The 13,707-nt window shown below is 54.0% G+C and overlaps 1 protein-coding gene across 8 annotated transcripts in view; it reads right to left on the reverse strand.

Annotated features, from left to right (window-relative positions):
- Positions 1 to 740: 740 nt before the first annotated feature.
- MAST2 (microtubule associated serine/threonine kinase 2) overlaps positions 741 to 13,707 on the reverse strand; it is a 133,995-nt gene continuing 121,028 nt past the window's right edge. For 6 of the 8 annotated variants that reach the window (XM_015567513.1, XM_015567512.1, XM_006769226.2 and 3 more), the window contains 17 exons: positions 13,283 to 13,344; positions 12,941 to 13,026; positions 12,312 to 12,520; positions 11,189 to 11,327; positions 8,646 to 8,778; positions 6,923 to 7,088; positions 6,351 to 6,452; positions 5,965 to 6,087; positions 5,675 to 5,784; positions 5,187 to 5,341; positions 4,700 to 4,980; positions 4,335 to 4,529; positions 3,666 to 3,892; positions 3,399 to 3,521; positions 2,845 to 2,981; positions 2,546 to 2,739; positions 741 to 2,258 (listed from right to left, as the gene is read on the reverse strand). In XM_015567513.1, coding sequence (XP_015422999.1) covers positions 796 to 2,258; positions 2,546 to 2,739; positions 2,845 to 2,981; positions 3,399 to 3,521; positions 3,666 to 3,892; positions 4,335 to 4,529; positions 4,700 to 4,980; positions 5,187 to 5,341; positions 5,675 to 5,784; positions 5,965 to 6,087; positions 6,351 to 6,452; positions 6,923 to 7,088; positions 8,646 to 8,778; positions 11,189 to 11,327; positions 12,312 to 12,520; positions 12,941 to 13,026; positions 13,283 to 13,344 — 3,905 coding nt within the window. In that variant the 3' untranslated portion in view covers positions 741 to 795. The remainder of the gene's footprint in view (positions 2,259 to 2,545; positions 2,740 to 2,844; positions 2,982 to 3,398; positions 3,522 to 3,665; positions 3,893 to 4,334; positions 4,530 to 4,699; positions 4,981 to 5,186; positions 5,342 to 5,674; positions 5,785 to 5,964; positions 6,088 to 6,350; positions 6,453 to 6,922; positions 7,089 to 8,645; positions 8,779 to 11,188; positions 11,328 to 12,311; positions 12,521 to 12,940; positions 13,027 to 13,282; positions 13,345 to 13,707) is intronic. The other 2 variants (XM_015567514.1, XM_006769224.2) reach the window with 1 other exon arrangement.

Below are 13,707 nucleotides of genomic sequence, written 5' to 3' on the forward strand. Positions count from 1 at the left end.
TGTTATTTTTTTCAGCTTGATATTCTTTTTAAAATAATTCTTTATTGTTGAAAGAATTACACGTCACCTTATTGATACATTAATGGCTCTCAGTTTTCTATCATCAGTCTAGCTCTCTATTGCGTTCGAGACCCATACATCTAGTTACCTTGCGGATGTCCCCCAAGTACCAAGTTCAACTCTTCACCTCCCTCCACCTTTCCTCTTCCATTTTCTGGCTAAGAGGCATTCTAACTTGGGGTAGATATGTGGGTTCTAGAGTCAAGAGATATCTAGGTTCTAATCCTAGCTCTGCCCAAGCTATATGATTTTGCTAATATCTGAAAACCTGAGTTCCTTATCTATAAAGCAGGAATATTAGTCGCTACGTGACCTTCTTGGGTTATCACCTACAGAAAGTCTAAATTCTTTTAAGACCATCAGTATGACCCTTGCCTAACTCACTACACCCATTTCCACTTTTGGGTCCTTGAATATACCAAGCATATGGTTAAGTGCTATACTCTCTGCCTAGACAGTCTTACACTAATTTCTACTCTTCTAACCCAGCAAATTACTACCTATTACCTATCCTTCAGGTTTGAGCTCAGATGTCATAATCTCTGGGAAGCCAAGGTGGGTTAGAGACCCCTCTCCTGACAGTAGAAACTGTTTTAGTCACTCTATTATCAGCAATAACATAGGACTTTTGAGTTACATTTGTGTTGACTGAGGAAAGAAGCAAGCAAAAGACATAATAAGATGGTTTCTAAGAGCATGTATTATACAGAGCTGAGTTAGGAAATGGCACAACTGCTATGTTTGCTTTAAAAACTCATTGGTTGCCACTGCCAAGTCCTGATGCTTGTGAGGGGCCCCTGGGTCTCGGCCCCTTTGGAGCAGGTTGGGCCCAGGCTCCTGGGTGAGGGGACAGCTTCTGCATGGAAGGTTCTGCCTCCTGTCACCTGAGGCCTCAGGCACTGTGGTGATGCCCAGGGCTGGCTCTTCCTTCTCTATCTGCGCACACTCAGGCTCCCAGCGCCAGCTTTGGCTGGAAAGCTGACAAGGGTGGGCCAGCCCAGGGGCGTTGGGTGGCCATGACTTCCCCTCCTGCCTAGGAGACAGGTTCTCAGGATGGGCTGGAGTTGTGGCTTCCAAATCCTGGGAGCTGACCAACCCACCTTCGGTTGTTGCCTTTCTGCTTATGGATGCCCTCTCGGGGCCCTCAAGGAGGAATTTCCAGGACCATGGGCCTGGCCCCCCAGTGGTGGAGGAGGCAGGGGGCCCACTGTTGGGGATGAGTCCTGGGGAACCGGGACAAAGTGCTGTCAGTGCCTGGGTGCGGAGGTACTGGGCCTTCAAGCAGCCTTCACGGGGGACAGGGTCTGTGGGTCCAGCCCCACCCAGGCTGGGAGTTGGTGACAAGGAGCTGGCAGCCTCCTCAAAGACATGCAGGATCCCAAGCTTCCTCTGGGGGTCCCCAGGGCCTTCCGTTCGGGGGTCCCTGGGCAAGAAGGCGTCTTCTTCCTCCCCCTCCGCTCCTCTGAGGGGCGGATCCTGGCCCACTTCTGGGTCAGGTGCCAAGCGTGGCTCCTGCTCAGCTCGGCTGTTCCCAGGCCCCTCGTCAGCGTCGTCCTCTGAAGAGTCAACCTCGCGGATGGCTTCCTGCTTCTGCAGCGACTCCCGCCGCTCGGCCCGGTCCTGTCGGAGGGAGCCTAGAGCTCGTGAGGGCGCAGCCTGCAGCACCCCCTTCCCTGGCAGCACCCCCTTCACCGGCAGCGCACTCCTGGTCCCAGCTACCTCCAGAGGACTGACTTCCCTGGGTGGCAGTTCCTTCTTGAGCTCAGGGTGGGGCAGGTCAAGGCTGTGCTTTCGAGAAGGGGCTAGCTTCTTCTCGGAAGCAGCAAGTGCAGCCGCCAGTTTCTCAGCGGACTGCACCCTCTTCAGCAGTGGAGAGCGGGGCGGCTCCGCACTCTTGGGCCGGGAGAGTTGCCTGCCTAGGGGAGGCGACACGTGAAGCTTGGTGGGGAGGGCCTGGGTTCCATGGCCAGACAGGGGTGATGGGGAGCGCTGGGGTGAAGCTGCTGGTGGTGGAGAAGGGGTGTGGGCCAGCGGTGACAGTGGGATGCTGCCTGCTGACTTGCGCCGTGGAGAGCGGTACTGCCGTTGGAGCTTGGGTGCCAGACCGTGCAGGGAGCTGGGCCGTGTATGCCCGGAGCCGGCTGGAGAGCTGGGCACGCTGGAGCTGGGGGAGCTGCTCTGTGACGAATTCCCTCCCACTTTGCACAGACAAAAGCGGAGAGAGCAATGTTAGCTGTTAGAAATGACTGAGGGGCAAGGCAATGCTTAGCCCTGGAATGTCCCAGGAGTATCAAGGTTACCCCATCAGTGAGCCAGAGCCCAGGCCACAGAGATGAAGTCACCCTCCACCCCTGTCACCTCCTCTCCAAGTCAGCTGGATCTTTCAGGGGGTGGGTTGAACAACAGTTTCAGAGTGGGACCCATAAGAACCAGAGGGCAGCCCTACCTCCCAGGGGCTGTCTGCGATCGGCAGAGCCTTTCCTACCTGAATGCACAGGATCAGGAGTCACCCGGTAGCCCTGAGTGGGAGATCGGGGGGAAAGGCTGTGGCCGTGTGTGGGGGAGCCCGGCCCGCTCTCTCCTGATGACAAGGAGCGGTTAAGGGAAGAGAGGCTGCGGCTGGTGTGGAGCAGGGACGCCTGTTTAGTGATCTTTCGGAACAGGGAGCTCCTCTTTCTGCTGCAGAGACAAGAGTCAAAGCTGTCTGGCTCGGTGCACAGGGCACAGCACACACAAGCACCACATACTGGCCCAGAGCGGACCCTAGGGCCAAGTCTGGCTCACCTTTCTTGCCCGTCTTTGCCCCGGCTCCGCTTGCTTCTTCGGGCCATCTTGGCCTTGTAGCTGCCCCTCCGTGCCGGCCCCACTTTAATGGATGTGTTCTCCAGGGGAGTTGTTGAAATAGACAACTTGTTTCCACTCTGGGGACCAGAACATGAACCCAGGCTAAGGTGGTGGCCATATTTTTGATCCAACTCCTACCTCTGGGCATGGCTAGACCACAGCTCTAGCCTCTGTCTGAACCACAGACCTGTCTTCTCTTCACAGGTTAGCAAACGGCTCTGACTGGAGCCCAAGTAGTTTGGGTTGAGAAGGTAGAGAAGAGGCTTACCCATCCTGCTCTCCAATCCTACCCAAGGCCCAGAGTATCACTGGACCTTGGTCAGTGAGGCTGGTGCCTTCTGGCGAAAACGCATCGCTAAGGCCGTACCCAAATTGTGTTATGTGCCTCTGTACTCAGTGCCAGGTGTACGTGTACTCGACTCCTTCTCCCCTTTGGCCAGTCACAGCCTCCAAGGCTGGGGTCGACCACAGCAGGCAGCACCCCCAGGACTCACCTTCAGGATCAGCTCCACCACCTCAGTGTGCACCAGCCCATGCACAGGCTCCCCGTTGACATGAGTGATGAGGTCGCCCTGACGAAGCCCCGCCTCACTGGCTGGACCTCCATCCTCCACGTGCTGCCCCAGGGAGAGAACAGTTATCAGCCTGGAGCTAGAGCCTGAGTCTGAGGGAAGTGTGGGCAGGGACAGGCAGGCCCTAGTAAGGGGAAAGTAGAGGAGTGATGAAGCTGGGAGACAGCGGGTCTGGATGCCTGGACATACCCACACCATGTGGTGCACAGTGTAGACATCCAAGTCACCCATGTAGACACGGATCGCCCGCAGGGTGAAGCCATACTTCTTGCCAGCTCGGTGAATGATGATGGGGGTCCTCGAGTTGCTGAGGGCTGGCAAGAAGTCCCTGCTTGGAGAAGAGTCCCTGGAGGATGGGTTGGAGGACTGGGAATGTGGGGACATGGGGCTGGCCAAGGGAGAGCAGGTGTGGTGTTCTGGAGAATGAGAAACCAGGACTTAGTGGGTCAGGGGACCCTGGCCTGGCAAAGATCCCAGACCAGCCCCCCGCCTGTGTGTTGATCACACACAGCCCTAGCCAGAGACAGAGCCTTAGCCCAGGTATGTCCTCCCCACAGCCTCTGAGCAGCAAAGCCCCTCCTGTACCCAAGCCCTCTCAGACCCCAGCAGGTGATGAAATGGCAGCTGGCATTTTCTGAGTGCTTACTTATGTGGATCAGGGACCATATAAACCCTTCATACTTATTTAAACTGGAGACTTCTAGTTTCATAACAAAGGGACAACAGTGACCAGTCTCTCAGGTACCTGCTCCTCAACATACAATGCAGACACACCTGCCCTGTGCAGACTCCTGCACAGGCCCACGGAGATTCCAGGGCCCTTCCTGTGAGTTTTATCCTAGTTCCCCAAGGCCTCACCTGTAGGAATGAGGAGGGACAGGGCTGTGGCTGAGGCGGACTTGATCACTTTGCTGATGGGGCGAGGGGTGCGCTTTTCTATAGAGTCCCCCGAGAGCAGCCGGTGGCGGGCCCTGCGCACTGCCAGGTCACTGATGGCCTTGGCTGTGGCTCCCTCAGCCAGCTGTGGGGTCCCACGGCCTCGAGTCTCCATGGCTGTGGGCCCAAATGAGCAATGAGACCTGCGATGCCGCCGAGCTGCCCCTCCCTGCCTCCCTGCATTGTAGTCCAGCCTGGGCCCTTTGGCCACCTGCTGGGCCCCACCTGGGCCCTTTGGCCACCTGCTGGGCCCCACCTGGGCCCTTTGGCCACTTGCTGGGCCCCACCTGGACTAGAACCACTGCTCTGGCTAACAGGCTCCTCATCCAGCTTCAGCTGCTCCACTGGCCGTTCAGGGACAGGCTCAGACATCCCTTCTGCAGATGTGGGTGTCAGAAGCCACAGGCCCTCCTGCTGCCGCCTCCTGGGGGTGCTGGTGGCCTCCTCAGGGCCCTCCGGGAAGCGAGGCACGTCCAGGAGGCCTGAGCAGTGACGCCGCACGGTCAGTGGAGGGCTTGAGTCACTTTCCGTGTGGGAGGACTCAGACACCGACAGCCGCTTCCGCAATCTGCAAGACACAAGGCCGACGGTGAGATGGCTGGGGTCTCCCTCCTCCAGCCCAGGCTTCCTCAGGGTCACAGACACTTCTCAGACGTTCCGGAGGAGCTGCTCTGTGGACACCCCCTCACTGACACTAGCACACCTCCCCAGATCTGAGTCCCCCATAATCTGTGACAACTGAAGGACGGCTGGGCTCCCACTCTGGGTGCTCACATCTCAGGGGAGCCAATCACCCAGCTCCGGTCTCGACCCCTCAGCCCCGCCAGGCCATCTGAGCGGTCTTCCTTCTCCTCACTCAGGCTGCGCTTGGTGGGGGGCGGTGTCCGGCGCTCCTCGAGCAGCGACAGCCGCTCCATGCTACTGTACACCTGTGGGCGCAGAAGACGTGCTGGGGACGGGCTCCAACAGACAACCCAAGGAGCAGAAAGTGTCCCTGCACCCGATCCCCAGGAATCTGAATCAGTGCTTCCCTTCCTTCCCCTGTACATACCCTTGAATGTCCAAGGAAACAGCGATTCCGCTGGGCTGACCTGGCCTCACCCCTGGAGTGGTTCTAGAAGTGTCTGTCATCTGCAGGCCCCGCCTTTCCTCCTCTTTTTCCTGGGGAAGTCCCTCCACCTCTTCCCCAGGCTGCCCAGGCAAGACCCTCCTCTTCCAATCCTCCAGCCTGCCCTAGCCGGTCTGGGGTGCCTCAGTGGTACCTTGCTGAACCTGGGAGAGCAGGAAGAGAACTGGCGGATCTCGAGACAGCCATCTTCACTCACTTCCTCCTCATCTTCTGAGTCCACGTGGTGATACCGATCTGAGCGGGCTGGGTCAGACAAACAGAGGACAGTCCCCTTCAGAGGCCACTGGTGGTGGCCTCTTTGGACCCTACCAAGCCTCGGGAGGGCCTGGAGAAGCTGCTCTCCCCATGCCAAGTTCAGAGTGCATGGGTATTTCTGAAAAAGCAGGTAGGAGCCCTAATCCTCCTGACCCATCATGGCCTTACTGTCAAAGTAGCTGGTATCATCTTCCGATTCCAGCTGAGGAATAAATTCAGCCTTCTGGCGAAGAAGTCCTGTCCAGTCCAGACCAGTGAAGAATGGGTGCTGCTTCACCTCACAAGCACTGCCTATGGACAGGGAGGGCGTGGGCCAGGGGCGGGTGAGCAGGTGGAGCCCAGGTCAGCAAGTCCAGGGAGAACCCAGACCTCCAGAAGCTAGGCCTGAGCCTCAGCTCCAGCACCTTCCCAGATGATCTGCCCAGAGGAGCAGGGCGAGTTTCAGGACCCACAGGCACTGCCCGCATTTGAAGCCTGACCCTCCTGGTGGCATGGACTCAGCCTCCCTCCTCCCCCTTCCACGTGATGAAAACGTTTCGTGGGGCCTGTCCTACCTGTACCCAGTCTCTCCAGAGGGTTCTGGTGGAGCAGTTTGGAGGTGAGGTCCTGGGCATCTGGCGGTAATGCATCATCCCCCTCAGGCCACACAATCTCATCTGAAGGGTTGGGGGCGAAAGTGAGAGGAGGCCTCAGAAGTTGTAGGCAGAGTGGGAGATGGAGAAGATGGTCCTCGGAGAGAATGGTCCAGGGAGGCCTAAGGGCTCAGCCCAGAACCCTGAAGGTTGCCTGGGACCCCAATTCCTTAGGTTCCTATCCTCCCAGAATGCACGCCCCAGAGCATGGCTTGCTTTCTGGTCCAGGGTGGGCACTGCAAAGCCATGACTTCCCTGAAGCTCCAACTCCTCCTGCCTTTACAGTCCAGACACACGTACATGCCCACACAAAACTCACACAGACAATACAGGTACATAACCAGAACAAGCCCCAGGTGACACACAGTGTGGCTGTGTGCACACACAACAAAGGCAAGCCTACGTGACGAGAACCCTAAGCCCCATGGGTGCACGCGTCAATCATCATCTGTGGATCCAGACTCTGCCCCCGGGGGCCGGGTGACGGTACCTACCACTGATCACTTGCCCAAAGAGCTCCTCCGGAGTGTCTCCGAAGAAAGGGACGCAACCCACCAGGAACTCATACAGGATTATGCCCATGGCCCACCAGTCCACCGGCTTCCCATAGCCCTGACGCAGAATCACCTCAGGCGCAATGTACTCCGGAGTCCCGCATACCTGGGCACAGAGAAATCAGGCTGACTCAGCTTCCTGAGGCAGTGCCCTGGCATGACAGCTAGAGGGGTGGTGATTCCCACCTTTGGGGGGAAAAAAGTCTGAGAATAAAGACTCAGCTAACTTCGGTTAATGAGCAAAAGCAACCAGGGTACCAGAGTTGGAATTGCTGGTGGGGTAAGTTTATGTATCTCCTAATTACCCAAGGATAGCAGCTCCAGGGGAGCCTTGCTCTTGACTGAGCCAGGAGGTTCAGAATGGACCTCACACCAGTCTGAGTGTCAATGGTAATATGACCCATTTTCTCTAAACTCTGAGGAAGATTTTGGATTATATATCTATACTAGAGGCCTGGTGCACAGATTTGTACACGGGTGGGGTCTCTCAGCCTGGCCTTTGGGAATTGGCTGAAACCGGCTCTCCGACATCCCTAAGGGGTCCCAGATAGTGAGAGGGGACAGGACAAGCTGAGGGACTTCACTGGTGCATGATCGGGGCCAGGGAGAGAACGTGGGAGGGTTCCAGGGCGTGTCCGGCCTGTCTTGTCCAGTCCTGATTGGCCAGACCCCAGCAACAAGCTAACCTACCAGTTGGAGCATCTGCCCCCTGGTGGTCAGTGCAAGTCATAACGACTGGTTGAATGGTCGGACACTTAGCATATCAGGCTTTTATTATATAGGACTAGAGGCTGGGTGCATGACATTAGTACACTGGAGGGGGGAGGGGTGGCCCCTCAGCCAGGCCTGCATCCTCTTGCAGTCTGGGACCCCCCCGGCAGACATCCCCCGAGGGGTCCTTAGCGCTGCTGTGGAGGCAGGAAAGGCTCCCACCACACCCCCCCTGCGCCAGCTGTGAGCCCCGCTTCTGGCTGAGCACACTGACCACCAGGGAGCAGCTCCTGCATTGAGCATCTGCCTCCTGGTGGTCAGTTCGCATCATAGCGACTGGTTGTTCCTCCATTCAGTCGATTTGCATATTAGGGTTTTATTATATAGGACTAGAGGCCCGATGCATGAAATTCATGCACTCGGTGGGGGGGGGTTCCTCAGCCTGGCCTGCGCCCTCTTGTAGTCCAGGAGCCCTTTGAGGATGTCTGACTGACGGCCTAGGCCCGCTCTCTGCCTAGAGTGGGCCTAAGCTATCAGTTGGACATCTAGCGTTGCTGCGTAGGTGAGAGAGGCTCCCACCACTGGTGCTGTGCTCGCCATCTGTTAGCCTGGATCAGGGCTTCTGGCTGAGCAGTGCTCCCCCATGGGAGTGCACTGACCATCTGGAGGCAGCTTTGGCATTGAGCATCTGCCCCCTAGTGGTCAGTGTGCATCATAACGACCGGTTGTTCCACCGTTCAGTTGATTTGCATATTAGCCTTTCATTGTATAGGATAATTCTCTGGTCCACCCTATTTTCTAAATGTGTGACCTATCTTAATGCTTCCCTGGAATCAAAAGATGAAAAAGATAGGAGTTCCCAGTCTTAAAATATACCTACAGGGTAAGCATACCCCATCTTTATTCTGAGGCCTGGAATTCAACCCCCAAAGTCTCAACCATCCTTCCTTACCTGCTTGTCCAGGAACTCCCGGGCATCCTTTTCAATGTGGCCCTCGTACAAGTTTGTTGTCAGACTCATGAGGCCAATTTTAGAAAGGCCAAAATCAGTGAGCTTGATATGCCCCATGGATGTAATCAGGAGGCTGGGAAACCAGAGAGACAGAGGATGGAGTTATTTCCTCGTTTTCTAAAAGTGCTAACCTTACTATGTGCCCATTTCCCTGCTCAGGCTTCTAAGGGGCTCCTGTGGGACAGCAGGGTAGCTTCAGTGAGAAGACAGGGACTTGGAAGGAATAAGAGCTCTGGCTTTGTGAGCACTGCATTTTGCACAAGCAACCTGCTCTTTGCCCATTCCCCCAACCCACTTCTGTTTGCTGCCTTCACTAGTCTTCCCTGGGGGCAGGTGACAGCCAGCCGAGGAAAACTTTCTTCCACAGAGCGGTCAGCCTCATCCTTAGGCTGCAGCTGTTACCAGTCCTCTCTCCTCACCTGGTGGCTTTCAACACCCCTGACTCAGAGGCACATACTCTTGTTCCATGTCCAGGGTGGGTCTTAGAAAGAGGGTTGATTGGGAGAAATAGAAATCAGATCTCACAAAGAACTGTCTTTTTCCTCTCCTTTCACATATTCCACCTGAGCCATCTCATTTTGTTTGAAGGCTGCTCCCGGCCATGCCTTTATTCTGATTCCCAAATCAGTATCTTTGGTCCTGACTTCTGAACTCCATGTCCATCGACTACCCATATGTTTTACAGGCACCACAACTCAACCTGTCCAAACCAGTCATCTTCCCAACTGGCCCTCTTCTTGGTGAAAAGCATAGTTTCTGTTACCTACTGAGCTCTGTGGTAAGTGCTTTATTGATTATTCATAAAAATACTAGTATTTTGGCTCCTGGAAGGTCTTACAGAATAACACAACAATGTTATTATTCCCATTTTAAAGAGGAGGAACAGAGGCTCAGAGAGGTTTAATTCAGAATCGAGCTCACGGCGGTAACGAGTGGTCATCTGAACACGGGCCCGTCTCATGTCAAAGCCACTTTCCACTTGGGAGGCTCATCTCCATGCACAGTGCCAGGCTAGAACTCTGGACGACATCCCAGACTCCTGCTCTCTTGCTTCTTTCTGCACCCCTACCCCAACCTTGTCATTTCCCTTCTCCTCCCCACCATTATGCCCTCTTATCCATCCTGACTGCTTAGGTGCAGGGATTGTTGTTTTGGCCTAATCTACTGCAGTGGTCTCACTATCTCTTTCCGCTGGCAGAGTGATTTTCCTAAACTAAACCCAAAGTCTGAATGTGTCATTTTATCACATCTTTGGTTCATAGGCCCTTCAAAGACCTCTAGGATCCTTTAAATAAAACCAAAACTTAACAAAAAGGCCCTTGAGGATCTAATTCCTGCCTATCTCTCTGGTCTTATCTCTTACTACTGACCAACCATACTGTACAACAAGCATGTCAAACTCAAAGGCTAACACGGGCCAAGTAAACAAGGTTTAAGTTTATGTGGGCCACAAAAAAACAAAAGCTTCGATTTTCACAGAAACATAGGTTTACTTCGATAGAGACATGCTGAATACAAAGGGCTGAAATAATGAGTAATCCTTAACATAAAATAATAGGACATTTTAATAAAAATTAATATTTTTTCTTGAACATTAACTTACCAGACACTGAATAACTACACATATTAAGCATAATGCAAATCAACCTATTTTTCTTGTTCTCTGAAAGCAAAATATTTCCTGTTGTGCACACCAAACAAGTCAGTACAAGACTAATATGTGGCAAATATTCGCTGCCAGTATTAGTGGAGAAATGGTGCGCCTGCACATAAGGGAAATGAGTGCAACATGATTACAGTAATCAGTCATGAGTGAACATTGTAGTTCGTTATTAGTAATTATGTATAACAGGATATTGTAAAAATTAAGTTACGAAATTTTCATTAAAACGTTTCTTACATACTGTATATTGGCTGGGCTACAAAAATATTCATTGTGGTTTGCATGTGGCCCTCGGGCCGCAAGTTTGACATGCTTGCTGTACAACTTGTAGTTCCTGAATGGGTCACACCTCTGTGCCTTTGCAAATCCCACTCCCCAGCTTTAGAAAGCTCTTCCCACCTTTTTCCAGTTGACTGATGCCTTCCGACAAACAGCCTGTACACGGATATTTCTGTCTTCCACTCTAGACCAGGGGCCATTTTATAGCCCATAATATCACGCTGGCACAGAGCAGATGTCAGCAAATGTCAGCGCACTTGTGCGGCCATCTATCACATATGCCGATCCTTTTGTTCCTGCCTGGTGTTTTAAGTGGCACTCCTTAGTAACTTACATGTCACCAGAGCCTTTCAATGCCCCTGCCAGACCTTGCTGGCGACGGTCTCTTACTGGAGTGGTCAGGGGACAGTGCACTGGGCATAGATGGATACCCACACAAGCAACCGTTCTGGTGCAGATTCAAACATGCTCTGTCGACCTCCATTTATCTAGAGACCCAAGATGGAGAACTTGGAACTAGGGACCCAGACAGTGGGCGTACTTGTCAGGCTTGAGGTCACGGTGCACGATGCCGTAGTTGTGCAGGTACTCCAGGGCCAGCACGGTTTCTGCAAAGTACAGACGCACCATGTCCACGGGCAGGGCCCCGATGTTCTTCAGCAGAGTGGCACAGTCTCCTCCTGCAACAAGGCGGCCGCCGTGAGGGAAGGACCCAGCTCTCTGCTCTCCGTAGTCTCATGCTTACAGTCTCTAAGGCCCCAGGGCAGACAAACTCATGGGAGACCCTGGTGCTAGAGACTGTGACTCTAGCCTCTCTGCTGCTGGCATGGGTGGGAGACAGTGTGAAGGGAAGCAGGAGGGAAGGTGAATGGCCGTTTAGGCCATTGCCAGGCCAGAGAGAGAAGGAACCCAGGCCTCTATGCCTGTGAGTTGATTTGTAGAGAAAGGACTACATTATTTTAGGATGAGAATCCTGTATATTGCAAACACATCTGGCCGAGACTTCAGCATTGTTCATTTCCTTCCTGATGGCTGTCCTTTAATTTTTGAGTGAAATAACAGTGTAAACTCCCAGCATGCATCTACTAATTAAAAGGGGAGTTTTGTTCAGCGTCAACTTCAAGACTTAGGCAAAATATCTTTGGAAGCTATAGACAGCAGTAAAAAGGGGAGAAGGAAGGCCACCGGCCATGAAGTTCTCCTGCTCATCCTGGAAGCAATTTGTGTGGCCTTAGGGGGCGTCCCTTTCACAAGCCATCAGCCAGGGAAATGGCTTTCCTGTCTTCTGAGGGTCCAGCTTCCAACCCTGGGCTGTTGCCACCTCTTGTTCCTGCCTGGTCTAGCAGGAGAGGCCGTGCAGGCTTTGGGATGCAAGATTCTAGAGCCACCAGGCTGACACATCCTGTCCCAGAGTGCCTCTCATGCACCTGCCAGGGGCAGCCTCATGGTAGCTACTACTGCAGAAGCCTCTTCCTGTGAGGGGCAGGGAGCTGTGTGCCCACCGTCACCAAATGGGCTGAGATCCTAAGGCAGAAACCAATGTCACAGAGAGACTGAGAAGCTGGGCCATGAAACTTTACCCCCAAATAATCGATTGGTCCCAGCTCAGGGATGTCTCAGGTTGTGCCTTTGGCCTCCATGCCAGGCTACCTTTCCCCAAGTACCTTCAACATACTCCATCACCATGCAGAGGTGGCGCTTGGTCTCAAAGGAGCAGAACATGCTGACCACAAAGGGGTTCTCGGCGAAAGTCAGTATGTCACGCTCCACGAAGGCCTGCTGGATCTGGTTGCGTAGGATCAGGTTCTGCTTATTGATCTTCTTCATGGCAAAGCGCTGCCGGGTGGACCTGTGCCGCACCAGGAACACGGCCCTGGGAAACACAGCCATTCAGTTCCCTCACGGGCCCTCAGCGCCTGAGCTGTGCTCTCCACCACCCAGAGTTGGGGTGGCCAAACTGCCTGCTCTCACCTTATAAATGCCCAGAACAAAGGGCAGGGCTGTGCTTATCCCTGAGAAGGAACTGGGCACCTGTCCATAGAGCTCTTCAATTTCCTAATTTCCTAAGTCCTGGGGACACAGCTCAACCCTCCCCCAGAGCAGTGAGAGGAGTGGGAATCGCCTGGGAGAGGAACAGTGCTCAGATGTCAGAGGAAACGGAACGCTAGCCCCTCCGAGAGGCTTTCAGGAGAGGGTCCATCCTGAGGTATCTGGGCAGCATATACTTATAGAAGAAAGAGCCCAAGGGCTGACTTAGCTGCAGCCCCTGCCACACCCTGACCCCTGCCTTTACCCATAGGCTCCATTGCTGATGAGCTTAATGGTTTCGAAGTCCTCTTCACAGGGTGCCTTTTTAGATGTCAAAGATGCCCCACGGCCCTGGAAGACAAAGGAAAAGTCAACAGGCAGGCATGCTTCTCAGGGGCTCTATGTTTAGGGAAGCTCGGCTCCAGCACTGGCTCAGCTCTTAGCCCTGCTGCGGCCTCCTGCCCAGTCGCCTCTAGGAGCTGAATGACATCTTGGGCTGTGCACACAACCCTCACCCCCTCCTCCAGATGTTCTAGTAATGAGAACTCACGGCCCTTTGCTTCACAGGGCCCGATCCAGGGCTGGGGCAGGAGCACAGCATCTTTACCTCAACTGAATCATCGGTCTCCGGAGTATCAGGACTGTCATAGCTGCTCAACTGGGCCATTTCTAGAAACAAAGCAAGTATGCATGGCACCGTTGCATCTTGGCAGTCCACACATCACATGGCAGGTACACGCAGGGAGGCCCTTATGCTTTTAGCATCAGACTGTGATGCAAACCTGGTACTGCATCTCTCCTGGGTGTAGTCACAGCTTTTGAACTGGTTTGCCAGTAATACTGCCACTCCTATTTCTCAAAGTCCAGTGCCATTTATAAGGCCTGGCAAATTCTATAAAGCTTCCCTCAAACTTGGGACAATTGTTGGAAAACAGGACCCAAAGCTGGGCTCAGTTCCCATCCTGCTGGCCGAGGCAGGGGCTAGAAAGCAAGGAAGGCAGGGCGCCAGACCAGGGACATGGCAGCCCAGTT

Source organism: Myotis davidii, unplaced genomic scaffold, assembly GCF_000327345.1.
Source record: "Myotis davidii unplaced genomic scaffold, ASM32734v1 scaffold924, whole genome shotgun sequence".
NCBI lineage: Eukaryota > Metazoa > Chordata > Mammalia > Chiroptera > Vespertilionidae > Myotis > Myotis davidii.